The following is a 27,512-nucleotide window of genomic DNA, read 5'->3' on the forward strand; positions in this document are numbered from 1 at the left end:
CGGCAGGTAATGGAATCTTTGAATATCACATCTTAGGCCAAAAAGGCTTCCAAACAGGAGATATCCCAGAATGACCTTCTGAGAAGGTGAATTTGAGACTTTGCATTGCCTCCTCCTTCTTTGAGAAAACCCAACAAGGCTTGTATCTGGGCCCAGGTCTCACCACCTTTGGGATATTATTGGGATATTATTATTATTATTATTATTATTATTATTATTATTATTATTATTATTAATTGAATTTATATCCTATACCCGGAGGTCTCAGGGCAGTTCACTTAAAATAAAAATAAAAGCAATAACCCAATAATACCTCCCCCAAAAGAGCCACATTTTAAAAGGGTATGGGGTGTGGATCAGGTCAACCAAAGGCCTGGTTAAAAAGGAACATTTTTGCGTGGCACTTAAGAGGTGTATAATGAAGGTGCCAGGCGAACTTCCCTGGGGAGAGCATTCCACAGACAGGGAGCCACTGCAGAGAAGGCCTGTTCTTGTGTTGCCACCCTCTGGACCTCTTTATTAACATTAGAACACAACACCTACAATGAAAATACTAAAACCAGTTTGGGACCTTAAATAAGATGGGTTGGATCCAAAGGGTTCCCCTCTGATATATCCTTGTCGAATGTAATGCAAGAGAGACTATGCTTGGTAGCATGCGAAAGCATTGCCACTTGAGATTACATTTCAAAATGCTGGAGATACAGTGTGAGGCATATGACCTCAGATTTAAAAAGAAAAAAGGGTGGGATTTTCTCCTCTGTTTTCTGGGCATTCATTCTGAATCACCCTTAGTGAGCAACTCAGAGCTATCACGTTGCCATCCAAAGCTAGAAGGGCCTAGGTCAAAACAATGCTAGTTCTCTATGAGTCTGAGCCTAGATGCTTCTTTTTGAAATGACAATTTCCCCCCATTGTTAACTCTTCCCTCTCCTCATGCATTAAACAAGGACTGTAACGATGTTTTAAAAGCAGTTGGGATGTGCCTCAACTGCGAAGATTTCCAAGTGACTTACCTTTGGATCTCTGAGAAAAAGAGCTCTCAAGATCAATGAGTGGACATCTCCAATTGGAGGATAATGCATCAGAAGTCCCAAGCAGGTCTGATAATTACTTGATATCACTAAAAGTAATAGGAAATATAATAAGATTTTTTTCTTCTCAGTTTGACATAAAAGTAATCACTCTAAGTACAATTTGCAGGGTTCTGAAAAAAATTATCGTCATCAAACAGTATACAGCTCCGCTATCCCTTTAGTTAAACATAGCCTCAAATGGTTGAGGGCTGATTTACAACTTTTGCTTTGTTTCCCAAACATGTTAATCCTAAAATTAGCTTAAAGGTAAAGGACCCCTGACAGTTATGTCCAGTTGCAAACGATTCTGGGGTTGTGGTGCTCATCTCGCTTTACTGGCTGAGGGAGCCGGCGTACAGCTTCCGGGTCATGTGGCCAGCATGACTAAGCCGCTTCTGGCAAACCAGAGCAGCGCACGGAAACGCCGTTCACCTTCCTGCCAGAGCAGTACCTATTTATCTACTTGTACTTTGACATGCTTTCAAACTGCTAGGTTGGCAGGAGCTGGGACCAAGCAATGGGAGCTCACCCCTTCGTGGGATTCGAACTGCTGACCTTCCGATTGGCAAGCCCTAGGCTCTGTGGTTTAGACCACAGCACCACCCACATCCCTTCTAAATTAGCTTAGAGAACCACTTATTGCCCCCTCCTAAAAGTTTGCTACATATTTTAATAGGATGTATTAAATTTCCATTATCTAACCTCCGTCTAGTTAGCACACAACTGTCCCTTTCTGGGTATGTGATGAACTTAATTATGGGTGAAATTAAATAAATCTTTTCTGCCAAGACTATGTAAACTACTTCATTTCTTTAGCACCATCTAAATCTTGGCAATCCATCTACTGGAGCTGTCAAAGGAGTGCCAATTATTTTTGAATTGTTCGCCTAAATTGCTAATAATAATAAAAAAACTATTTTAGATAGTGCAACTTTACAGTTTTGAGAACTTCAGTTTTAGAAATAATATCATTTTTATTAATTAAAAGCCTTTGTGAAAAATGTTCTTGCAACACAAGGCAAAAATCATTGATAAAAATAGAAATCCAAAATATATTGACTGCTTTATGGCCTTAGAGACTTACTAAACAGCATCCCTGCACCCGCTTCCATGTGAGTCAATCTCATATCCTTTGGTACCTTCCCATCTCTCCCTGAAGAGGTTTATGAGGAAAAGATTCAGGACTGGGCAAAATGAATAATTATAATCTGTGTAGGGAGCCACTTTATCATCTTCATTTCCGTTGCTGATCCGACAGCTTGTAATTTTATACATCTGCTTTCATTTGTAAAGCACTCACTTATCCTACTCATTTTTTATCTGTTCTGCCTGTTTCTTTTTCTTTCCTTTTGTTTTTCTTGTTCATGTTCAGATACCTGCTTTTCTCTCTTCTCTTTGAAGTTAGCATAATGAATGCAATACAATGGGCTCAGTCAAGAGTTCTTTCTGCCGAGTATAATAGATGGGACCACGCATTATATAGAACCAATCAAATCAAACGTAACACAGTATAAGGCAGTTGTGATAAGGATTCTTTATACTTTCTTAAAATAAATAAGAATGCTGGGAGTAGTTCATCCTAAATGGATTTTGTAAGACAACATCTGATGTATTTTCTTCAAACATACCTTTTAACACTCTAACTGAAGCCAGATTTTAGACTTTTTTATTTGTTTCTTTTTTGGAAAAAAAGACTAAGTGTGATTTGATTCAATAATGAGCATTAAAATATTGATCGTAGGTATTTGCAATTATAAATTATAGGTAAATGCAACAAACAGAGGAAATGAAACTTCTCTATTATGTGACCAAAAGCAACCTATTATCTTAAACTGGGGGTGGCAAATGGGAGGTGGAAACTTTTTGGGGTCTTTTTTTGTGATAGCTACTTTCCTTACATGTGTAAGACAAAAACAGACACTCCTTTATATAATACTTTGTTCTAGTTCTATTTCATCTTCAAGGTTGAAAAAAAAGAAACCCTTATGAATTCAAATTGGCGGAAACAGTATGTTGGAACATCAGTGTAGAGAAGCTGATACATTTGGATACCAGAATCATTTCTCATTTATATCAGTTCTTTGAAAGATATAGGCAAATACCTGGAAATATAGCTTGGGGGGGGGGGATATTTCTACTACAAGGTTCTTTTTAAAAAAGAAAGACATCTAGCTCATAAGTGAGCAATTATATGTCTAGAAGGCTTAAAACATCCTAAGAATAGTAGTATTGGTGCGGAGCAAAATTAAAAATACAAACTTCTAACTCTAGATTAACTAATCTGGAAAGACTATGGTTTTAGAAACACGGCATATAGACATCATTTGCAATCTCCACTACCTATATAATTTTAATTTTTTTAAAAAAATATTCAGATTAAGAGAATAATTAAATCACTTACAACTTACGTGCCAAAAGCATTAACAGTTTAAATTAAGGCACTCTTGGCTAACTCCTGCACCACAGCATACACTCTACAACAGAGGTAGCCAATGTGGGGCCCTCCAGATACTGTGGTCTATGACTCTCATAATCCTTGACCACTGGCCATGCTAGCTAGGGATAATGGGAGTTGTAGCCCATAACAACTGGAAGGCTCCACCATGGCTAGTCCCATTTTACAGTTTCACCCATAGTAAAGGTAAAGGTAAAGGGACCCCTGACCATTAGGTCCAGTCGTGGCCGACTCTGGGGTTGCGGTGCTCATCTTGCTTTATTGGCCGAGGGAGCCGGCTTAAAGCTTCCGGGCCATGTGGCCAGCATGACTAAGCCGCTTCTGGCGAACCAGAGCAGCGCACGGAAATGCTGTTCACCCATAGTACTCGCTTACAAATTAGCCTCCATACACTCACACTTCCATTTGGTCTTTTAGTCATAATCCTTTTCCTCTGCAAGTTGAGAGGCACTATAGTGCAGGACTCTATGAGGCAGTGGTCATCTAGCTGCACACTGCTTTCCTTATATGCTTTCACATTTGGGTTAGAGAGAAAGAGTGAAAGTGAGAGAGAGGTGCAAGATTGGAACCAGACGAGCATTGGTGCAAGTGTCTGTTTCATCATAAGGTGGCCCAAGCAAACAAGTGAAAGGAGAAAGCAGGTCCTACATTTATTTATTATTAATTATTAGTACTTTTTAGACAGTCTCTCACATCAGTCTAGAGGTGGTGTATTAGATATAAAAAACCTACATCAATAAAATCTTAACACAGTATAATAAATAAAAACAGGTGGCTAAACTGTTTCAGAAAAAAATACCTTAGAAAGACATATCTTTTTATTCACATGGTAATATAAACTTGATTTTTTTTTTTCATTTATTAGGATTTGAGAGGTGCTTAGGCTATGGGAAGGAGCTTGTGGAAGGTCATCTTGCCTTACAGGACCACTAGTAAAACAAATCTAAAAAGCTCCGTTGGGCTCACAGAACGACTTTTATGATACTTTGGGCCATGGGCTCTATTAATTGATAATTGGAAAATAAAACCTGAAAGTAAGTGATGGCAGTGGGACGGAATGGAGTATCCTGAAGGTGGGGATGGCTGGAACCCCTGAACAGCTTCAGTACTGTTAGAAGATGAAGATACACAGCAACATTTTGTTGCAGGTTCCTCTTAGATGGGATGTATTGTTTTTGTACCAGTGGTACTAGATTGAATGCTGATATTTATATATTTACACAATTCTTCTGAACTGCTTTGCGGTTCCTTACAGGGAATCAGATTGTAAATTCCAAAGTAATAAGGGTCTGGTCCAGCCTTTTGAAGGTCATGTATCTACGTATGGAACTTCATAGGACACAGACACAAAAAAGGCCAAAAGGTCCCTTGCAGATTGCAACTGCCTCACTTAGAGGTCTTTTTACAGTTGCTGCCATATGCTACCCCAATGCACTGTTCCCCTTTAGAACAGTGCTAAGGCCTTGTGCAGAAAAGCCTTGGGATGAACTGGAAAAGAAGAGAAAAGAAAGAACACTTGATAGTTTCAAAATTCTGGTGGTTGTAGAAAAATGGATTAGCATCAATTCAATGTCCTCTATATAAAAAAGAAAGAACAGCAACAAAAAACAAACAAACTGGAAAAAGCCCATTTTTAAATGGTTTCAGGAATTTCAGTCCAAGTGCTTTTTTGGGACCAACCTCAAGATCTTAGATCATTGGGAATAGAGCATTTGAGGCAACAGAGTCTATCAAAGAATCAAGTGTGAATAATTGTTTGCAAGATTTGGCTCTCAGGTAGTACCCACAGGTGTGCTGGAGACTTCTGCATGATTCCTGCAAGTCAGCTAACGCACACAAAATCTTTAAAGGCTTATTCACAAAGACTTCACAGACTTTTGCAGTTGGAATGTTACCAGATGCATACAAATTTGCCCTGGAAAGGTGGGCTGACTTTAAAATACAATCTACTGGAAGGCCTGGTTATTGATAACCATAATTTGCTTAATTTACCTTTTTGTGGTTCTGCATGTCTCTCAACTAATTAGGATAAATTGGGGGTTTTATTACAAATTTATTTCATTTACTTTTTTACCTTCCCAAGTATTCTCTACTTCCTACTTGCTTAATAGAGATTTTGCTTTAGAGTAAATCTCCACATAGTTATCTATATGAAAATCAAAGTTTTGTTCTAAACATTCCCCTGAAATTGTGTGTTAATTAATTTTATGAGACTCTAATACACATAAAAAATAATTTAAGTGCTCATGTGACATAGATAAACGCAAAATAAAATAAAATAAAATGCAGAGAATTTTTGTAAAAAGTATATTTGCTTTTAATACATTTCCCCTTATTTTAGAAATCCATAAAATATGTCAGTTGTGAATGTATAGTTTTACTCAATACACTACATGTGACAGAAGGTGGAGCTCTATACTTACCTTGGCCACTTTGTTTTATGCAATGCAATCTACACTTCTGTGTTTTAAAAGAGGCATAGCAGGAGGAAGAACATCCCAAAAACCAAAATGTGCTTTTAAGTTGTTGCTTTCTTATATCTTATAAACAACTTCAAACAACTTCCAATCAAAAAATTTTATTTCAATTAGAAATATATTGCATTAAAATATATATATAGGCTATATGTATAATGTAATGCATACTCACAGGCATCTCTAATGTATAGCAGCATGGCTAAGAAAACATAGTCAACGAGATTGAGAGTGATGCTGTCAGCAAATAAAGCATCCCAGATGACAAGAAGGTCCTGGAGGGAAAATTCTCGCCCAAATAGAAGCCTTACCCATCGCCTGCAAATAAAGTCAACAAAACATATCAAAAGTTGAACCAAAAAGATCAGGAATTAATAGTTTACAGGGAAATCCAACACACAGTAACTTATGATTAAAATTAATATAGATATGTTTACGATGTTCTACATTATATCTTAACCTGGTTATAGAAGGAAGTGCATGAAAGACTTTAAAAACTCTAGCTCTCTAATGTTGTTTAGCAGATCGGCTTTATTAGAAAAGCTTTGTCCCAGTTTACTTATCATTTCAGCTTTATAAGCAAATGAAAGAAGCAGCTGCAATAACAACTCCAAAAAAGTCCGCGGATGAGCTCAGCTGTAACAGGTTTCAGTGGAACTGAGCAGGCTTCAATGGAGAGCACCTTCCTTCTGATTTAAAAGAACTTAAACGTCTGAACTGAACCCATAATCTTAAAATGGCATTAAGAGAAACCACTGGGCACTTAAGATTATAAATTTTACTTTAAGGATTTAGTTGCAACTGCCATCTGGTTAAACAACACTAGGTGCAAGATGGAGTAACTTTCAACGGGGGTTTATTTTGTTGTGCGCGTATAAACACTGAAGAATACAGAAAAAAGACAATAATGTGTAATTTTAAACGTATCTCACAGTAGCTTTCCTTTGGCTCCCTATGAATATCTACTTCTGAAATTTGAAGAGGTGCTACAATAGGGGAGGCAGGGGAAACATGGAGCAAAGCTAATTTTGCACAATTAATTCCAACAACATTATGTGCAAGGTGTTTTACCCAATAGTGGGAAATTACCCCTCAGTGACAAGCCTACAGGAAACTATTACCTTTCAGTGTCGCAAACATTACTCAGACTCTGCAGGAAGCCTATCGCTTTAAGTAGCACTTGTTCCTTCCCTTAACCCCCCCACCCACCCCCCCACCTTTCACATTTCACAAACTGTTAGGAGTCATAACTCAGCAATGCTTGATGCATTTGAGCTGACATTATTCACAAGTGACCTCATGCAATTCAGGACAGAGGATAGATAAAACTAATACACTTAAAGGCGAAAAATACACCATGGCATAATGGGATTTGTTATTAGTCTTTTATCAGAAATCTCCTTTTCTTCATTACCACTTCATTATGCAGTGTTAATCGTTTGTAAATGTAGGATTCTACTGCTCAAACCAAAATCAGCTTCCCCGCTTTCTTCTTCTATTCTCCTTTTAGAAATTCTCTTGGGAATATTAAGTCTTAGTCCCCAGAGGTATTCTGTTTTCACAGATGCAGACAGCTGACGAACTGGACTGCTTTAGTAACCATAATGCTGCCATTAATGATCTGAACCTCTGTGTCTCAATGGGTGTAAGCAATTCACACAACTGAAAATGGATGTATACTAACTGCTATCTGTTCTTTTCCAGCAACATTTCCCTTGTAGCAGCCATAAACCAAGGACCCTATTGTCTCTGAACTATGTTAACCATATGGCTTGACTTCAGCAAGTTTGCCTTCATAAAAAGGGATGCTTTAAGGAATTAAGTTCTAAGTTGGAGTGTTTTCTTACTAATTAACACTCTTTTATTGCTCTTTCAAATATTTAGAGACAATCTAAGTTTCACTTAATGATACTGTTGGACAAGAGGAGCCCCTTTCTTTTTAGATGGCTGTCTATAGTTTAATTATAGCCCTGTCCTGTTAATTTCAGCCTCACATCTGCTACACCTGCAGACTACTATGCTCACAACGGTGTACCCTTTTATCACATTCGGTAACACAATAATCTGTATTTTACCACACCGACATAGCAATTGCAACCAACTGCAAATACAGAAGGGAGTTTTTAAAGCAATAATAAATATAAGAGTTACTACAATCTCCTTGCTGAAATGCATAGCCCCATGTTCTACACATGATTTCTATGTAATTAAACCATAATCCCCAAACAATCTGTAATTACTACCCACATACAGTGGTTTAATAATGACCTGCAACACAGAGAAACAAATGCTTTGGAAACTTTAAACTACACGAGTGACATATTTTTAAAATCAAATTTAAACTTTAAAAGGAAATAATTTTTATTAAGAGTTACTGAGAACAACATCTTCCTGGAACCTCAGAGAGATGCTTCCCATCAGGGTAAACAGATAATACTGGACTCAAAGGACCAATGATTTGACTCAGTATAAGGAACTAAACCTCTGCATAGGTTATTTTTTGGTAGTGGAGGGGGGAACCTAATAAGTCATGCATTGCCTTATCTGCGTAAACTATTTCTATTCTGACTGAGTATAACAAGCATTTCAGATACAGCTTGCTGTTTTCTGTACTACATCCACAATCTTTTTCAAAAATGGTCCCACAAAAAGCTGAAGGGTTGAGGTTTCAAAGGCAGAGACGACTGTCCTTTAGGGTCTTAGCCCTCCATAAAGGGGCATGTCTGGGAAATCAAGTGGGGCTGATGTCTTGACCTGAGATTCAAGGTATTCTGAACCTGCTCTTAACATGCCTTTCTCCCACAATACGTCTCTCTCGTTCCCTTAAACATTTTAAGCCAACCACAACCCCTTCCACGTTACGCAATTCACTTTCCTTTGCAAATTTAATGGACTCTGCAAGGTAAGAACACACTGCTAACATAGGCAGTACAGTAACAGCAAAGAGATTCTGCATAACAAGTTTCCATCATCAGCTTCCATGTCATTCACAAGCACAGACTCTACACCAACTGCTGATCTATTTGCATCTGGAAAAGTCTACTACCAATATAGGTGAGGTCTTTCATGCTAGTGACACCAGATACCTGCTAAGCACACGTTCATTTTTTGCGGGGAGAGCAGGAAACAAACCTTTATCTGAAATGTTCTTCCAATTTGGACTGGGGTGCCCCTGAGCTTTGCTTTCCTCCCCACAAGGTAAACAACACTTGGGGAGTGGGGAAAAGCAGCCAGAAGCCAGGAGGGAAAATACACATTCATTCAAATGTCGTTTAGTCTTCAGTGGTACCAGGCATACAATGTCCTTGTTTTTGTGATGCCCAACACCGGCTCGTTTCCATATTCTTCATTTATGTATGATCTAATCTATTTTTAATATTGACTTCCCCCCAACTCATCCCACGTGCACTTGTTACAGTTCAAAGTATCTATTCCAAAACGGGTAAATAATAATAATATTCTGCAAAAAACATCACCAGAAAAATAAAAATAGCATGCAATACAGAAACCTTCACTTCCAACGCTTACACAAAATAAATACATGAAATCACTAAGAACTCAAATTCTATAACAGAAAGCTAACTCATATGTACCGAGATAGATTAAAGGAGGATAGGTCTAACAATAGCTAATTAGACATGCTAGTTAAATGGAACCCCTTTCTTTGGGAGCAGTCTACACTTAAATGCCAGTTGATTTGGGGGTGGGGGTGGCAAAAGCATGGGGAGAGTGGGCTTACTAGAAAAAGTGTGATTGGCCACTGTGGAAAACAGGGTGGTGAATGAGAGGTTTTATTTATTTATAATAAAATAAAAATGTGTATCCCACTCTTCCTCCCAAAGGAGCCCAGGACAACAAACACATCAGTGATAAAACAATGCAATTCTTGGCCTGATCTAGCCGAGCTCTTATGTATATCACGTAAATAGTACAGATGGTTTATACTGCCTACAATTTAGGCTTCACGCACCCATATTTTGCCTTTCTCCCTCTCTTTTTCTCTCCAGTCCTCTTCCACTGCATTTGAACTGGTGTCATTGTTATATAAATGTTTAATAAGAATTTGTTTACAAGTTGAAATTAATGACCCAGAATGCCCAGTGGAAGGAACAGATTCATCAGTGATGCCAATTTGGAAATAAATTCTACTGCCATTCGCAGATCCCACTAACTAGCTTTGAAAGAATACAATGAAGCCGTATCTGTGGAATGTGGAGTGTGGGCAGAGGATGTCATGTGAAAGGTTGGTGCCCAGGAGAGTTTATGGAATGGATGAAATAACAGGGAGGATTCTCCAGTGATTGGCACAGAAACAAGGAACTGTGTGAAATGATAGGATATGTGGAATGCCAATTGTTTTGTGAAAGAAAAATGTTATTGAGAGGAGGAATAAGAAACCATGGGAAGCATGGGAAGCACAATTATTTCACCCATAGCTAACACCCTACGTTTAACTCAATATCGCTTCCTGTTACTGTCCTCACCCATATATGTATAATATAGCCCTCCCACCCCGGCTGAGCTTCGTCCAACCTGACATGTGCTTCTACCTTACCATCACACATCCAACTCTCACTCCCCAAGCAACAGCATACATACATTTTTGACCATGCATATCCTCTAAAACTTGCTGATGAGTATGCAACACGTACCTCTCAGTTTTGCTACTGATTTTTTTAGTATGTTTTAGCTTTACTCTGATAGTCATATCTGGGCTTTACTGTGATGGTGGCTGAAATGTGTATATTGTCCTTCATCTGAATATCCCAGGGTGGTTCACAACATTTATACATTCTTAAACATTTATACTGTGCTTTTCGTTATACAATAAATTCAAAGTGACTTACATACAAATTTAAGACAAAGCTCCAAAGCCCAACACCTAAGAAACAAAACTGCACAAATCGTAAGTGATAAAACCGTGTTTGGGAGGGAGCGTTCATATAACTAGTTTTAATTCATGGTTTGTTTTAGTATTACTATAAAGCACTTTAAGAGATCGCCTGGACCCCACCCGAGAATCAACATCTCTGTGTGTGTGTTTCAAATATACTCTCCACGCCTACCTGTCTTGCATTCTTTAACCTGGTGTGCCAGCCAGGTGAGTGGGGCAGGGGGCGTAATGCCCCCTGCATGACACAGAAATCACGTCCCGCCCACAACACCTCCTCTCTTGGATGAGGAGAGGCCTTCTCCAAGAACAGCCCCACACTGTCTGGTTGTGTACCATAATACACTTCCTAAAATGTCTGGTTGACGCCTACCTTCTCTCCCCCAACCTCTATTTATCAGCTTTGTGATGTCATAACTAACCATTTCCATGCTTTTTGGGGTCTTAACTCCTCTCATCAATCCCAGTTTTTCCAATAATTCCAATTTCCTATAAGCAGCACCAACTTCCACAGGTCCTTTTTTCAATCCATTGTGTACCGATTCCAAAATCTGGTTTTCCTTTACACCTGAGAACACACTCTTAAGAATTATCTAGCTGCAAACGTCCTGCTCTCACACAAATAATTAAAACATGCAATCTTACCTTGATACTGTAGCAGGTATGCAGAACAGATACATTAAAAAAGCTGCAACTGTCTTGTTTTGGTAATCAAGCTTTTTTTCCTAGTCTCCCACCCTAAACCCAATGTGCCTTTTCTTGATTCTCTCTTTTTAGTTTCCTTGTCCCATGTTTGCTATTATTTTCAACAGAAGCACCAAGAAGGGTGAGTTTAGTGGAGGGGAAAACCAAACCTTTCTATCACTCTTTCTTCAAGCTCTTCATAGGAATGGGTGTACTCCTCACCTAACCATATTTAGGAGTGATTTGGTCATAGCTTAGTGGTACAACATCTGCTTTACATGCAGAAAGTCCCAATTTCAATCAATGGCATCTCAAGATAGGGCTAGGAGAGACCCCCATCTGAAATCCTAGCAAGCCACTGCTGACAATTTATGGACCAATAGTTTAACTCAGATAAGTCAGCTTCTTATGCACCTAAATCAGCTCAGTTTGATAAGGAAAATTGTATTGACTAGTTATGGTTTTAACAGAGAATGTAAGATGTTTCGAAAGCACATCGAAGTGCAAGTAGATAAATAGGTACCGCTCCAGTGGGAAGGTAAACAGCGTTTCCGTGCACTGCTCTGGTTCGCTAGAAGCAGCTTAGTCATGCTGGCCACATGACCTGGAAGCTGTACGCTGGCTCATCTCGGCCAATAAAGCGAGATGAGCGCCGCAACCCCAGAGTCGGTCATGACTGAACCTAATGGTCAGGGGTCCCTTTACCTTTTTAAGATGTTTCAGCTATAGATTTGCCTCTGCAGATCATTATATCCTAATCAAGGATGGAGCCTGCTTCTCGATTGTTGGGAGAAGGGAAAATTTTTATCTGCCACCCCAATATTTTACCTGAGTTTCTCTCTTCATTTTCTATCATACAAATTAACGCCTGCCATTCACTTCAACAGGGAAAAGTAAAACAGTCTGCACTTGAGTACATCACATTGGTGGGGGCACAACCTGTTCATTAACTATTAAGTGCCCAAACCAGGTTTTCACAGCTGGAGCAATGTTCCTCCTTCCTTTTGTGAAGGCAGAATGCAGGAGATAGTAATATGTTTCCAAAAACCTATTTCAGTCTTGGAGGGATCAATCCTGTAAATCTTGACTGGTCTGGAGGAACATGGCCCAGCCCAGAACAGCTCTTGCCCTTTCCCCAGGAAGGTGTAGGGACACAAAATCTACTCTTCTGCTTGGTCTTGATGCCTATTGCAAAGAGTTATGTGCTGATAGGGTATGGACCAAGAGGGCTGGTCTTGACAGCTCTACTGCTTGGGAATAGGCACAGAGAATGAAGGAAGCTGCATAAAGGACCAGTATTCTTGATGTTCTGCATTGTTCTCACATTCCCAGCTATACATGACGGGCCTTTCCTGTGGACCCACAACATTCACTGCAAGAAGGATTATTTCCAGTCCAGCTTCAGTTGAGCCCTGTAGATGAACAGCTGATGAACTTCAATCAAAACCAGGTTATGACTTGGGTAGTTCAGGCCACTTTATAATGAAGCACAGAACATTTCAAAAGATATTTGTTCTGAAAATTTGCAACTGAGGAAAAGCTAACATTTCAGAAAGAAGAAATAGGAGAGATTTATGTCATCACAGTATTTCATCTTATGCCTATGGTAAGCTCTAAAACTAAATTAAGCTGCCCTTCAAAGGCCATAGACAGCAGTCCATTTCAATCCATTAGTTTGGCTAAATGCCTTCATACATTCATGAAGAGAGTCATTATCATCAATCTTCCAGTTATACCGACCAGTTGACTAATTGTTTATGCATGTACCCAGGAAATACTGGGTGTTTTCTCATTGCTAACACAGTTCCAGAGAGAGCTCAGTAAACAGCTAGTCCAGTCTGAAATGTACAAAGATGATGATTTAAATACTCTGCTAAGCAAAAAGTGCTAAATTGCAGCTTTATTTACTTCCCTAGGTCAGGGGTAAAGAATAATTTTGGGCTTCTTGAAATCTCATAATACACCTTTTTGAGATGTAGTTTTTGGCAGATCTAAAAATAGGTTGGGTAAGGATTATAAATTTGTTAGGAAGAAATTCAAGAACCTTAAAACAGTCTTTTATATAGACGGTATTACAATGTGCTAATTTAACTACACAATTTTGTGCATTTGAAGTTACAATGTGCTAATTTAACTACACAATTTTGTGCATTTGAAGTTATTCCTATTACTTTTTTAACAGGGCAAAGGAGGATTGTACTAGAAGTACTTTTATTTTTTACATAGAAACACAGTTTACACACTTATTTACTTACATACACACACACACTTTCTTACTTTTCTAAAGTAGATTCCCTATAGCTAGTAGAGATTGGGGGTGCACCTTAGTTGGGCATTTAACATTTGTGGGCAGGAAAATATGGTATCATTTAGTCATTTAGTTACTTACATATTCCTATAGAAACCCTGCTGGCACTAAAGAGTTTGGATGATAAACAGCTAATTCATTAACTACAGTATTTGCTGGAAAATATGCATTAAATAATGCAGTACAGAAATTGTGGTTCTTCTAAGTCCCTGTCTGGAGAGGGAAAGGGGGGAGAGAGAGAGAGACATGCAGAGGCAAGCAATGTCTATGCTGCTTCTAATTATTCCAATTATCACGGCACACTATGAAAACTTGATTAATAACACTGAAGATATTGTTGTGGCAATTAGCCATATGGTTGTGGGACTTTATTCTGTCACGATTTAGCCATTAGCATCTACTTATGTTTGTCAGAACAGTGCATCCGTGACAAGTTGAAGTTCCGCTCACCTTGCTGATTCCCTTGTGAGCAACACTAGAGAACTGTTTATTCCTGGGAGCCCTTTACCAGAGTAAATTTTTCATGTGGCATCAGGTCTGACTGGGGACAAATGTCAAGTAGCTTATGCGACGACCCATCAAGCCTGGCTCTTTCTGCAAAGGTACTTACTAAATTGCTTGTCAAGGCAGACTTCTTTCAAAAAATGATTTGACCAGGAAAATTAGTGTCAAGTGACTTGTACTGAATGTTTTGAATGGTTAGTAATTCAAACAATATGCACTTTTCATTATTTAGACGTAATGAAATGTTCCATTGTGATTTTATACAACTATGTAGCATGCATTACAGTACACGTGAAATGCATACCTACAAGCCCTGGGACTGAGGGCCAAGGCCACCATCACTTCTGACCAGCACAAGTTTGCACACGTGTTTCTTTTCAATGCAAGTCAGCATCTATCAATGTTTGCATGTATATTCTCTCTCTCTCTCTCTCTCTCTCTCTCTCTCTCTCTCTCTCTCTCTGTGTGTGTGTGAGAGAGAGAGAGAGAGAGAGAGAAAGATGAATCCATGTGGATAGCTGACCTTCAGGAAGTTTAGGTGAGTCAAGCAAATATTCTGCTGACCTATATGAATCCACTGGTGCAATAACACCGGAAGCATTATGTGAGTAGGCTATGGAAATGGTCAGGAAGAAAAGACACTTAAGTTATTAAGGGAGAGAAGGAGTTAGGAATGCCAGGATTTAAACTGTAGAAATTTCAAATAACCTTTAAGTTCTAGCATCTAAGAGAAGAATGACCTGCCTATTTGTTGGTTAGGGTATGTATTAGGAGTTAGCCTCAACTACCCTGTTTGCTTGACTGAAATTTTATATTCTGTATGGTCTTATTAACAAACCGACTTATTTGGTTGAAATAATCTGGTGTGTCCTGATGGATAGTTCCTGAACTGCTGCATTTAACCACACCTGGTTGCCCTGGGGATTTTAGCCAGGTATACATCAACCCTGGGGAACTGGTTGGGAAATGGCAGAGGGGTGACTTAAGATTCCACTTAAGTTTCTTCCCCAACCAGATACTACTATGAGTCAGAGAATCATAGAATTGTAGAGTTGGAAGGGACCCTAGGGATCATCTAGTCCGACCCATTCAATGCAGGAATATGAAGCTGTCCCATATGGGGACTCCCTGGTGCATAAATGACTCTTCTGAGGATCCCAGAGATGTCACAGACTTTGAAAGCAGTGGTAGTGGTTCCACCTGAGGTTGCCTGTCCCACCCCAAAATGCTGTTACAGAACAACTTAGAAACATTTTGACCGGAGAGGAGGTAAGAGAAGACAGAACAGCTGATGACTTCCACGGAAATTGTCAGGAACAGTAACACTTACAGCATGGTCAGAATTCAGCAAGAAGTACATGACAGAATTTATCGTCCCTGATCTCTTCCCGCTCCCAGCTTGCCTCTGTGCTGTTACTAATTGTTATTCCGTTGGATGCTCTGCTCTATGCAACAGGCATTTCTGTTGCAGGATAGGCCATTTTACACCTTGCAAAAAACGATGCATGAAGTGAAACTAATTAAAAAAATTATTTCCATTTTTGCAGGAGTTTCTGCACAGGCATAACTGTGAGAGCTACTACAGTGTCTGCCCATTACAGCACTGAACAAACTCCCATGCAAGTATTTGCAGAACAGCACTAGCATCTATTTTTCCCACTCACAATTATTTTGATCTAATCAATTGTTTTCAGTTAATAACTTTTTTATTTTTACATTAACCCAGCATTTTAGAATTGGAAGAAAATAAAAGGGGAAATATATGCCTTACAAATTTAATTGCTCAGATATTTTAGAGCTTGGGTCAACTTCAGATAAGCTCTGGGGAAAATTCAACTAACAAGGAAAAACATTTGTAACTTTCAAGGAGTCATGGAAAACATACTTCCTGATGTCTGAGACTCTGGTGCATATGATTTTGACAGCGTACACTGCTGTACCTGCTCATTATGTCGTCCTGTTACTACTGCCAGATATTTTTTGTCAAACAGGAGGAAGTTGGAGGTCTTCAGATCCCATTACACTACTAGAGGTATTATGTTGATTTGTAAAGCCTTATACAGCTCAGGAGCTCAATACCTTAAGGATCGCCTCTCCCCATATGAACCGACCCAAATCCTGTGATTGTCATTTGAGGCCCTTCTCTATGTCCCCCATCCCAGAGAACATGGGTAGGTAAACAAAGGCCCGGGGGCTGGATCCGGCCCAATCGCCTTCTAAATCCGGCCCATGGACGGTCCGGGAATCAGCATGTTTTTTACATGAATAGAATGTGTTCTTTCATTTAAAATGCATCTCTGGGTTATTTGTGGGGCCTTCCTGGTGTTTTTACATGAGTAGACTGTGTGCTTTTTTAAAAAAATGCATCTCTGGGGCATAGGAATTCATTTTTTTCCCCCCTTCCAAAATATAGTCTGCCCCCCCCCCAAGGTCTGAGGGAGAGTGGACCAGCCCCCTGCTGAAAATGTTTGCTGACCCCTGCCAGAGAGGTTCAGAGGGTGGCAACCAGAGAACAGGCCTTTTCTGTGGTGGCTCCCCAATTGTGGAATGCTCTCCCCAGAGAGGCTCACCTGGCACCATCACTGCATTTCTTTAGGCACCAGGCAAAAACATTCCTCTTAATCCAGGCCTATGGCTATTAAATAATCTGGCCTGTGACAGTGTGTGTGGGAGGAAAGGAGATGACTGTTATTATGAAGGTTATTTTACCAAGTTGTCTGCCAGTATGTTTTTTATTATGTTTTTATCATTTATATCAATTGAACATTTTGGAAGTCGAATGGGCTTCCGGAACAGATTCCATTCGACTTCCAAGGTATGACTGAATAGGCTGCTGTGCTTTAGCACACGCTTGGTGGTTTCAGTAAACAGGAGATGCCAGATAGATTCTCATGTATGTCAACACTTGACCTGAATTCTCAGATTTTCAAGCAAAATGAGCGATGGAAGAGCCTCCAGGAATATATCTAATGTTCCTGACCTGAGACTCTGTCTTGATTCCCTCCTGTACTTCAGCAGAATGCTGAGTATGCCTCCAGAGAGATGTTCCTATTTTTATATCTGTTTGCAGAATGTTCCTGGTTGTTTAGCCACGGTTAGACAAATTTGGGATTAAGACACATGCTCCCTCCCTTCTTTTATGAAGCTAAAATCCCTTCCACCCATCTTGGTTGAGCACCAAGTTTTGCTAGTCTTAGCTATAGCTAACTATGTTGCTGTTTCAACCCTTAACATTGAAGCAGGTTCCTAGGATAAGGGTAAACTATATGCCAGAAGAAAGGTGTGGGTAAGAGTATACACAACCCCATAGCTCACTTCTGGTTCCCTACAACAAATCCTTTTGCATGCTCGTGGCCAGAGAACAACATGCTTACCACTTTTGAGCACTTCTCTAGGTTTTCTGGAAGGTAACCCATTTTATTCATATTTCTAGTATCTAGATACCCATTCTAGTCAACTAGATGCTAATTGTGGAGGGCACCTTGGGTGGTGGTGGTGGGGATAATTTGTGCTCCAGAGAGGAAGCCCAATTGTGAATTTAGGCTGTTGTGATAGGGTTAGAGCCCTACCAGTGTGTAACAGTGTACAAAGAGCAGTGTGTGATCTCAGAAGCACCCATGACAGTCTGGAAGAATGTATGAGACTTGGATGAAGCCTGCATTCCTAGAATGGCTGTCTTCACAGCATATGAGGCAGCCACTAGGACAGGCATAGGTGAACTCGGCCCTCCAGATGTTTTGGGACTACAACTCCCATCATCCCTGACCACTGGTCCTGTTAACTAGGGATGATGGGAGTTGTAGTCCCAAAACATCTGGAGGGCCAAGTTTGCCTGCACTAGGACATCATGACTGCTGCCTCCAAGGACTTGAGACTGAATCATAGTAGTATGATTCACCTTTGACGGGCAGGAAGCACCTTCCTTTTGGTAAAGACAAGACTTCTTTGGGAAAGCCATAAAACTAGGCTTGAACAATAAGTCTCCCTTACCCTGCATTGATGTAATTAGTATTAAATGCTGCAGGATCTTTTCTTAGCTTAGCTCTGATAAGGAAAAACATTCTCAGTTCTGGATTCTTTTAGGGAGATTGAATTTTCCTGCTGTGGAAAATGCAACACTTAAGACATTAGCTTCCCCAGTGCTTCCTGGGGCAAAAACTGAAACTGGTTTAGAGCCTTGAACTCTCCTTCCACAGAACTGCAGAAAGGAAAGGCTTTTGCCTGCACCTTCTAGAGCCCTTGAGACTTGTTCTCGCATTTCTTCTTTGCGGCTGACTTTTGAGGAAGAGAACTGTTTCCTCTCCTTCCTATTTGGCTTATGATTTTCATGTCGACAAGACTAAAGAGGCCAGAAAGAAATAGCAAGCTGAGAAATGTTCCATAATGAAAATAATTACTTTGTCCTTTCCAGAAATTTCTTAATGCCTTCAGCTGCAGAATGCTGATCCCTGGCATTTCCCGGGTTCTCTTGTGAGGTTCATTGTGACTTTATGAGTTAATCACGTCAGGAATAGTCATTTTAGCTCTCATGCCTTTAGGAGTAATTACACATTTAAATGATTAAACAAATCAGGAAAAAATATCTACCGCCTAACGAAAGCAGTTAACGCTAAAATCCTTTTTTATATATTAGTATCACAAGTCGTTTGTAAATAACATGTTCATTTTAGAGATGTAAAGAGTTCTGTCATGCCCTATGAAATAAATTATATTTTATTGGTGCCCGGGTGTTTCATAATTTCTATTTATTTGCTGCAAGAGTGGAGAATTAAGATAGAGTAGTTTATTTCACCAAAAGACTGACAAATGGCTCATTAGATACTTATGGAGCTGAAGCTAATTGTATGATTTTTGGGGGGTATTAATTGTCACTGCCTGCTTAACTAACTAATGCTGGTCACAATTATACTGCCCTTACCCTGCACTCTCATTCAGGTTAAAACACTTTGCATGCTAAAAGAAAAGGGACAATATTTTTTGCTAATGTAAACCAAAACATCACTATTTGGATTGGAAGAGCATGTAGGAGGAGTAACAGAGGATTAATGGTTCCCATTGGAGACACCAATGACAGTCATATCCAAATTGCAGTCACCTCACATCAAATAACAGCTTGAATCACAAATATTCCAAGATTCTACTTTCCCCCCACCCCCAGCTACAAATTAAATATAATTTACATTACTTAGGTTTTTTTTTATTTCATCGGAGACATAAGGTCAGAATTGATTGAATATGTACTACCTGCATATAATGATTTCCAGTTTTTTACAATCATGTGCTAATGCTCTACAGTAATGGCCTATGGATGAAGAGACAGATGTACTACCAGTCATTCGCTACACATTTGCATTAACAAATCATCATTTAATTGAAGCCCATCCAACAAGTTTATGCTACTTAAATAAAGTTCCTTTCAATAAAAGATGCCACAATGACACATGGTTGCTAGCTGCAATGAAAGTTTGGTGGGAGGGTGATTTATTTTCAGTTCATAGATTTAGGTGTATATCGAAGATACATTTATTAATTTGTATTTTGCCGAGAGATAAACCACCTGACAACTAACACAGTGTTCCAAGCTAGTTCCAGTCTGAAATGAGATCATTTACTCTTTGAAATAATTATTTTGTAACACTACAATTTCATGCCTTGCAGGTTTTATCTCCCACACAAATATATAATAGACCACGAATTGTGTGTTAATATTTTTAGGCAAGCTCTAATAATGAGTCTCATATCCTGCTGTTACCAACGTGGACTAATTCTTTTTTTCCTTTAGATGTCTCGTTGCAGACTACAAACTTTGGCACTACAGTTAGAAATCAAGTTGCTTTTCTATAATTTTGATATTATTGTTCTTTTTTTAAAAAAAATCAGTCTGGGGAACTATTCTGGTAATTTGCATGACTACAAATTTCAGATGCAGAAGAATACTTTGAATTCTATAATGTATCACAAAAGAGTAAAATTTGAAGGCTGAATGAACGCAACACATTAGTGCAACTAATGATGCAATCCTAGGCACATTTATTTGGGAATAACCCTCATTGTATCCAGTGGGACTTACTTCTGAGTCAACAAGTTTAGGATTGCAAGGTGAAGTGTTCATCTTGTAAAGATGGGCTTACAGTAGTCTAAATGTACCTTTTTTGTTAGCTGCTTTATGCATCCAAAAGTGAGATAAATTTTTGATGATCTCTCTGTCAAATACAACATAGTCACCTGTTTTTACCTGTTCCTGTTTTTATAATGCTGTTTTACTGTTTTTATGGTAAGACATTGCAGATTTTATGTTACTTTTGTATAATGCTTCATTTTTTATATTAAGAAATTTAGAAAAGCTCTATAAATAAATCACAAAAGGAGCTGTATTTTAAATTAATATTTGATTCCATCTACACAAAGTAAAGATGAACAAAGGATGCTGGCTGAAATCTTGTATTGCTGACTAATCTCAGTGACTTCAATGATATCTGATTAGTCCACATACAAGACTGCAGTGTCACAGTCTATAGAAAGCATATTAATATGAGTTTGATATATTGTTGAAACTATTACTACTGAAATCGTATGCTACTGCTATGTCCTTTTAAACATAAAAACAATGAATATGCTGCTATTTAAGTCATGTGAAAAGAACAATGAAATGTTTAAAATAGAGACTATTCTGAAGAACAACATTGCAAAATTAGCATGAAGCAAATGAGGGTGTTTAAAGGCCCCTTGTATGTAAAATGTATTTTGACCTTCCTTTGAACTATTTTAGAATTCTCAAGTGTGAGTTTTTTACTTGTTGATTCAAGGTAAAATGCCATCGTTCAGTGGAATTAAGCTGGTGTATTTTGCAATTCCAAAATTCACAATACAAATGCTCATTTTGATGTTTAAATGATAGTAAAACAAGATCCCCACACTCATTTTTTAAAAAACAGCACAGAAATCTAACACAATACCAAATAAACACACATACAAAATATCCTACTGTGTCTTGTCTGTATGTTCTCAATGATCTTTTTATATGCTAACTCTGAATAGTAATTACAGATCTTGTAAGTTGGCTTCTGTTTTTCAGAACTATGAGTTGCACATAAAACATGCATTTTCATCACAACAATTACCATTAATCAAAACACTGAGAGCTAATACCACTCAAGTCCAACCTACCGCTGTGCCTAGCAATATATCAAACTGTCTGTTGTCAAACACTCTATACAAACTTAAACAGCCTATCACTGCAAATAACAAAAAAATATGCTTGCTAAGTATTTTTTTTTTAGTCAAACTGCAATCTTGGTAGTCCATTCTTCAACTGGATTCAGTATTAAGTATATCATCCTAGACAATGAGACATTTTCTGGTTTGTGACAGCATTCACACAGTGGAAATTCCCACACATTTACTAGATTCAACACAAATATTGATAATCTTTATACATTTATTGGTTTGATTATACAGTATCAGTTCATAAATTATTTCCACCACTGAATACATGGAGTAGCTATATAGTTCTGTTATCAGAAATGCCTCTTTTATTACTAATAATGTCTGTCATCAAGGTATGTAAAAGCCTGTTTAAATTAATCCTGGGATACTACTACGCTCTCATTAGGGAATGGATATTATCAGAAATATGCATATATGCAAACAGAAATAAATTCAAAGATAAAAATACTTTACCCACATAAGATCTGCACTAAATCTAAGAATTCATTTGATGTAGCACATAGGGTGAAACTGATACTTCCAAAAGTTTGCTTAGATACCTTGCTAATCCCAACTAGCAAAATTATCCCGTTCTCCTCATACAGAAACACAACTTCTTATTTCTAACACTGGGAAAGTACTCTGCGCTAGACTTAATCAGTCCGTTTTGCAACCAGCACTCTATAAGAAAACTCGTGAAGGAAGGATGAGGTACAAGTTAGGCTAGGCACAGTGGAATTTAACAAACAGATCAGGCCTTTATTACCAGCAAGCACCATTATGGATTTGTGAGCTTTGTAAGCCAAGCTCCCCCAAGTATAATTAAAATTTTATTTATGTGTTTGTGACTGTTAACTTCATGTTGCCTCTGCTTGTCCCCCCGCTACCCACACACCCCAATGTGAAATGGCATGCAGAGTTTACAGCTGCAGAGTGCACAATGTGAAATTTATATCTAGACTAAAATATAAGAAAATGTTGGAAAAAATAATGAAGAAAACGTTGCCTATATTTTCAGTCAGCCTGTGCACACAACTAAGACAAGCTGTAAGATTGAAAAAGAGGTATATCGTAGTCAAAAAGGCAAAACATATTAAAATGGCATATTTTTCACTAGCAAGAATACTATTTATTACATGCTTATAATGTGAACCAGAAAAAGATTCAGTAGCTGAGATAGATGTAGCTTTTCTATATATACTTTGTGCTTCTTTTGAAATCTATTATTAATACAAATGTAGCAGGAAATGGTTTGCACCTTCAAACAAAGCTGTGTTAAAAAAAAATCCATTTCTGTAAAAAAACAAGCATCTATACATAACTTCCACCATTTTTATTGTTCGCATTAACCCTTCCTGCGCTCAGTGAGGTAACCTTAATATACCCAACACTTTTTCATAAAACCTTAATCTAAGTAACCGTAGGGGGATCTCCTCTCCCCTTGAAAAACTGCAAATAAAGATGTCAGCTATTGAGTATATTTGTGGCGTCTCCAGCAGCTGCTGTTAAATACCAGCTGGTCTAGCTGATTAAAATTACCTCCGAGTTGGTATTATAAAGATGCCTGGGCAGCATTGCTGTATTAATGGATTATTGAGTGAGCGATGAAAACCTTGGCCAGCTGATGCGTTTTATTACAGATAGGCTTTATGATGTGTAATCACTGCAATTTTTACAACTGGAGAAAATAGGAGGGGGGGCAATGAAAAAAACTCACAGAAACCAGTTTGACTGAGTATTTTTGCTATTCTGCTACCTAGCCGTCGGATCATTATTTCCTCTTTGAAAACTAAATCTGTATATTTGTGAAATTAGCACACATGAATGAATTCAGGGAATAGGAATCCCGTATATCATTCCTGATGTACATGAAAAAGACCGAGACTAACTTAACTGTGCGTGGATTTCAATCTTGCATTACCAGAGTCCAACTGGCTGCTTTTCAGTCACGTGATAACTGAATTTCCTTGTATTATTCACGAGGTGGGATACACACAAATACACGCCTTATTCAACAAAGTGGGCTGTATTTTTAGAGCCAATATATATATAGCTTCTTCTCTCTCTGTCCTTCCCATAATTATCCCATGGTTTGTTTGTGATGATAATCATGCACTAGGAAAAAGAAAACCTGTTGACCTTTGCAGTGTATGAACATGAGTGTTAAATGGTGTAGTAAAATGTAGTTTACCCTGGGCACAGTGTGTTAGCCAAGAGCCCGTGAGAAAAATCAGTCTTACAAATGTCAGCTTGCTCTGAATAGCTACAAGAGACATACATAGCTCTTGATCCAAAAGAGTTGCTGATGTACATGGAAGGGAACCATGCATGTAGACAGGGATTTCTTGACTGGTTTTGCCAATTTGGAACGTTTGAGGAAACTGATCTTTGCACATTCCTACACAAAATGACCTGATCTACACCTGTCAAATGAATGCAAGTTTTGGAACACAGCCATTTGCAGGATTTCACACTTTCCCAACTGTTGCCACATAATTGTCAGCAGTTTGAAATGTACCAAAATGCACATATTTTGAGAGAAAACATACATTAAAATATTTAAAAATTAGGTATTAACAGTCTCTCTCTCTATATATATATGAGATTTTCTGCTAAAAATTGCAGATTAATATGAAAACAGAACAGAATAAAAACACACAGAAGTAACATGGACTTGAAACAGGAATTTGGCCACTCTTGCTGCCAATAATGCAAGTTACTTAAAAATATAATCAGTGGTAATTCTACAGACATTTTATTTCCCTAAAAAAGAAAAGCAGCAGAATTGAATGTACAAGAATACACTGTATATAGAACGAACAGAGACTTTTTGGCATTTGAGTAATCTGTTCTGATACCTACCTATAATTAAGCCTACTAGTTTAAATAATAATTTCTAGCAGTATAGCCTTTACAGATAGTGAAACAGAAATAAAAGCAAATAGGGTGGGAACACAGTATTTTCAATGGTAAACCATTTTGTACATGGTGCAACTCAGCTGCACCTTTTGCTCACTGTGCAACAGAACAAGGTTCTGGAAACTACCTGTAAAGTACTTAGTGCTTTTTTAAATAAACGAAAAGCTTTAGTTGTGAATACAAATGTGGGTTTGTATTATACAGGGGGCCTGAAATGTTTAGGTAACCTCTGCTTAAAGGATTGGCATTTATGCTTACTATGCAGTTGTGCAATTAATTATTCCAAAATAGTATTTGCTAAATGGGCCTTTATGAAAAGTCAACATGCTTTGTATTTCTCTGCTAGGAAGCTTGCTCACACATTAGAGGAAAGCCATGTCGCAGGTGCTAGTTGACATTAATTTCATATTCTTTGACACGGGCAACTCGTATCATCTTATGAATGACAAACTGTCAATGGGTGGGGAGGATTGCTCATTATAGTGCAGTCTTAACTACCTTTTTACAGGCTATGAAGAAACACACCTGCCAGTTTGCCTTAGTGTCTTCCTGGGGCATGAGAATAGTGTTTTTACAGCAGCAGTTAGTGCATTATAACTAAGTGAAATAATCTTGACGTGTCGTAGATTTTCTAGCTAATGTAAATATGAACTGATAATGCCACATACCCGAAAAGCTACCACCCACATTTGGTACACCAAAACATCTAGAAAGATCTTCCTTGGCTTCGAGGCTCGGACACCAGCTTAAGCTTCAGGACCAGTACATCGCAGACTACTTTATAGATTGCTCATGTGTGCTGCACATATCCAGCAGTGCTCCTAGGTTGCTGCACATTCAGCCTCTGGGCTCTTTCAGCAAGTCTCCATGCCTAGCATACTTCTTTGTAGCATTCCGCTCTACTTCATGTTCCCTCAAAGCCTCTGGTGGAACAGTTTCCATAAATCCTTCTATACACAACTTCCGGTCTTCTTAGCCCTGACTGTTTGGTTCCCATATAGCTCAGTTGGTAGAGCATCTCAAGGTTGTAGGTGTTGGACTAAAGGACCCTCATAATCCCTTCCAACTCTGCAATTCTATGATATCCATTTGAAAGCTCTACTCTGTTTTTTACGTTGATGTTTCATTCATTTTCTTGCAGTGAGAGCTTCATGCTGAGCTTGCATATTAGCAGTGTTCATGGCTTTGAACACTAGCAGAAACCAAGTTGGGTCTGATGGTCCCCTGTAACAGATCTAATGTGTTTACACATATTATACACACGTTGTATAAAGCATACCATGCTATCACTGAGAAGAAAAGGGCAGAGATTTGAACCATTACATTCAGAGACGACAAAGAATCTAAAAGCCCGTGTTAGCATCAAAAGGACTGGCAATGTCATAAATACCTATGCTATATTTTATAGTGCATTAAATGCATGGTTTTAAAACAACATTCAGTAACAATTTACAATTAAAACGTATTGGAAAACTGGGAATACTGCCATTTGTTTTTGTTTCTTCTGATGTGGATAGCCCCCGTTCCTCAAACTGTATGGCTGTTACCTAGGAAACTGCCTGGACACAATATAATTGGATGGATTTTCAAAGTGATTGTCAGAATTGTGGGCAGAGTTTCAGGTGGAAGATCCATGGTGCTATCATGGCCTAAGTTCAAATTTGTAAAAAATTACAATATCAAAAACACTTTCTAAGCAGCTCAGATGAGAGATTCTGCAATCATCATCTGAAAAAATACCAAGCAGGCAGAAATGTGTATTTATGTACTGTAGTAGAAGGTTACTAAAAGATCCAATAAGAAAAAAAAACAAAACACTGCCTTGCAGATGTGTATAAAATGAACCATTTGCGGTTAAAAGGAAGTGCCAAATTAATTGCATGCAACCCATTTGTTACTTCACCATTTCATTTGCCTTGATACCAAAATATTTAATTTTGTATTATTTTCTCTCTCAAGTTGCTTTCCATTTTTCATACTTTTTTTTTGAAATGGCGGTGTTTGCATATTTAGAGCCACAACAAGATCATATAATTTCATTTATATTTCTATAGGGCATAATCTAGAAATTATATAGGATCTCATCTCTTGTAGCAATGTGTAAACAAAGCAAGAGCCAGCTAAAAGGAAAGGAAGAACAAGAAGAATCTGTCATGAACCTGCATCTAAAAAGGTATAATTTGGCTATGTCAAAGTGTTTTCTGATCAATATATCTCCTCTTCAATAACACGGCTTACTTTTATTTTTAGAACCTGAAGTAAAAAACGAAACGAAACAAGAACAATCAAATCAGATTTCAAGGCTACCATAAGTTTGCCAGCAAATATATGTGCCTATAAGTTACTTTTAAACAAATCAGTAAGTTGTGATTCAATAGTTAACAGGTAGATTTAATATTTCCAAAGAAGAATTTCCCCTCTTCATTGCTTTATTAGCATCCAGCAAGGGGTATCTCTGATTCACTATTTCATGGTCATCCAAAGCTGTGATGTTACTTGGGCCACCAAGGCAACCATTCTCTTCGTGAAAAGAGTAGGGAGAGGAGGCCCATCCGAAGGAGACGGCTTTGTATTGGAAATGGTGGGGTCCTATGGCAAACTGGAGGTATTTGTGGCAGCTTGGGTGGAAAAGAATGAGGAGGTATACATCCTGTAGGTCCATGGAAATAAGTCTTTGATGTGGAGGGATTTCTTGGCTGAATAAAGGGAATTCGTCTTGAATCCTTTTCTGAAGACCACCTGTTAATTGAGTTACTTGAGATCCAGGACCAGAAGTGTTGGTCGTTGTTTGACATGATGAAGAATATAGAGTGGATGTCAAAGCAGAACTCTACTGGAAGTACCTGTTCTATGGCTCCCATGTTGAGAAGGTATCGTATGCAATCCCACGCAATGCAATTTTGTCTGGGGCAAGTGACACTGGTGATGATCCTGTGCCCCTGTGATATAATGTTGAGAAACCAGTGGTCTGCAGCTGTATCTTGCCAGGCATTGA

General features: G+C 38.4%; 1 protein-coding gene across 9 annotated transcripts in view; it reads right to left on the minus strand.

Annotated features, from left to right (window-relative positions):
• Window positions 1-27,512, minus strand: part of TBC1D5 (TBC1 domain family member 5) — a 286,484-nt gene that overhangs the window by 93,278 nt on the left and 165,694 nt on the right. For all 9 annotated transcript variants that reach the window (XM_028750607.2, XM_028750600.2, XM_028750602.2 and 6 more), the window contains exons 14-15: window positions 6,181-6,323; window positions 1,017-1,123 (exon numbers count right to left, since the gene is read on the minus strand). In XM_028750607.2, the coding sequence (XP_028606440.2) occupies window positions 1,017-1,123; window positions 6,181-6,323 (250 nt within the window). The remainder of the gene's footprint in view (window positions 1-1,016; window positions 1,124-6,180; window positions 6,324-27,512) is intronic.

The sequence above is a fragment of the Podarcis muralis genome, chromosome 12 (assembly GCF_964188315.1).
Source record: "Podarcis muralis chromosome 12, rPodMur119.hap1.1, whole genome shotgun sequence".
In the NCBI taxonomy this organism is placed as follows: domain Eukaryota; kingdom Metazoa; phylum Chordata; class Lepidosauria; order Squamata; family Lacertidae; genus Podarcis; species Podarcis muralis.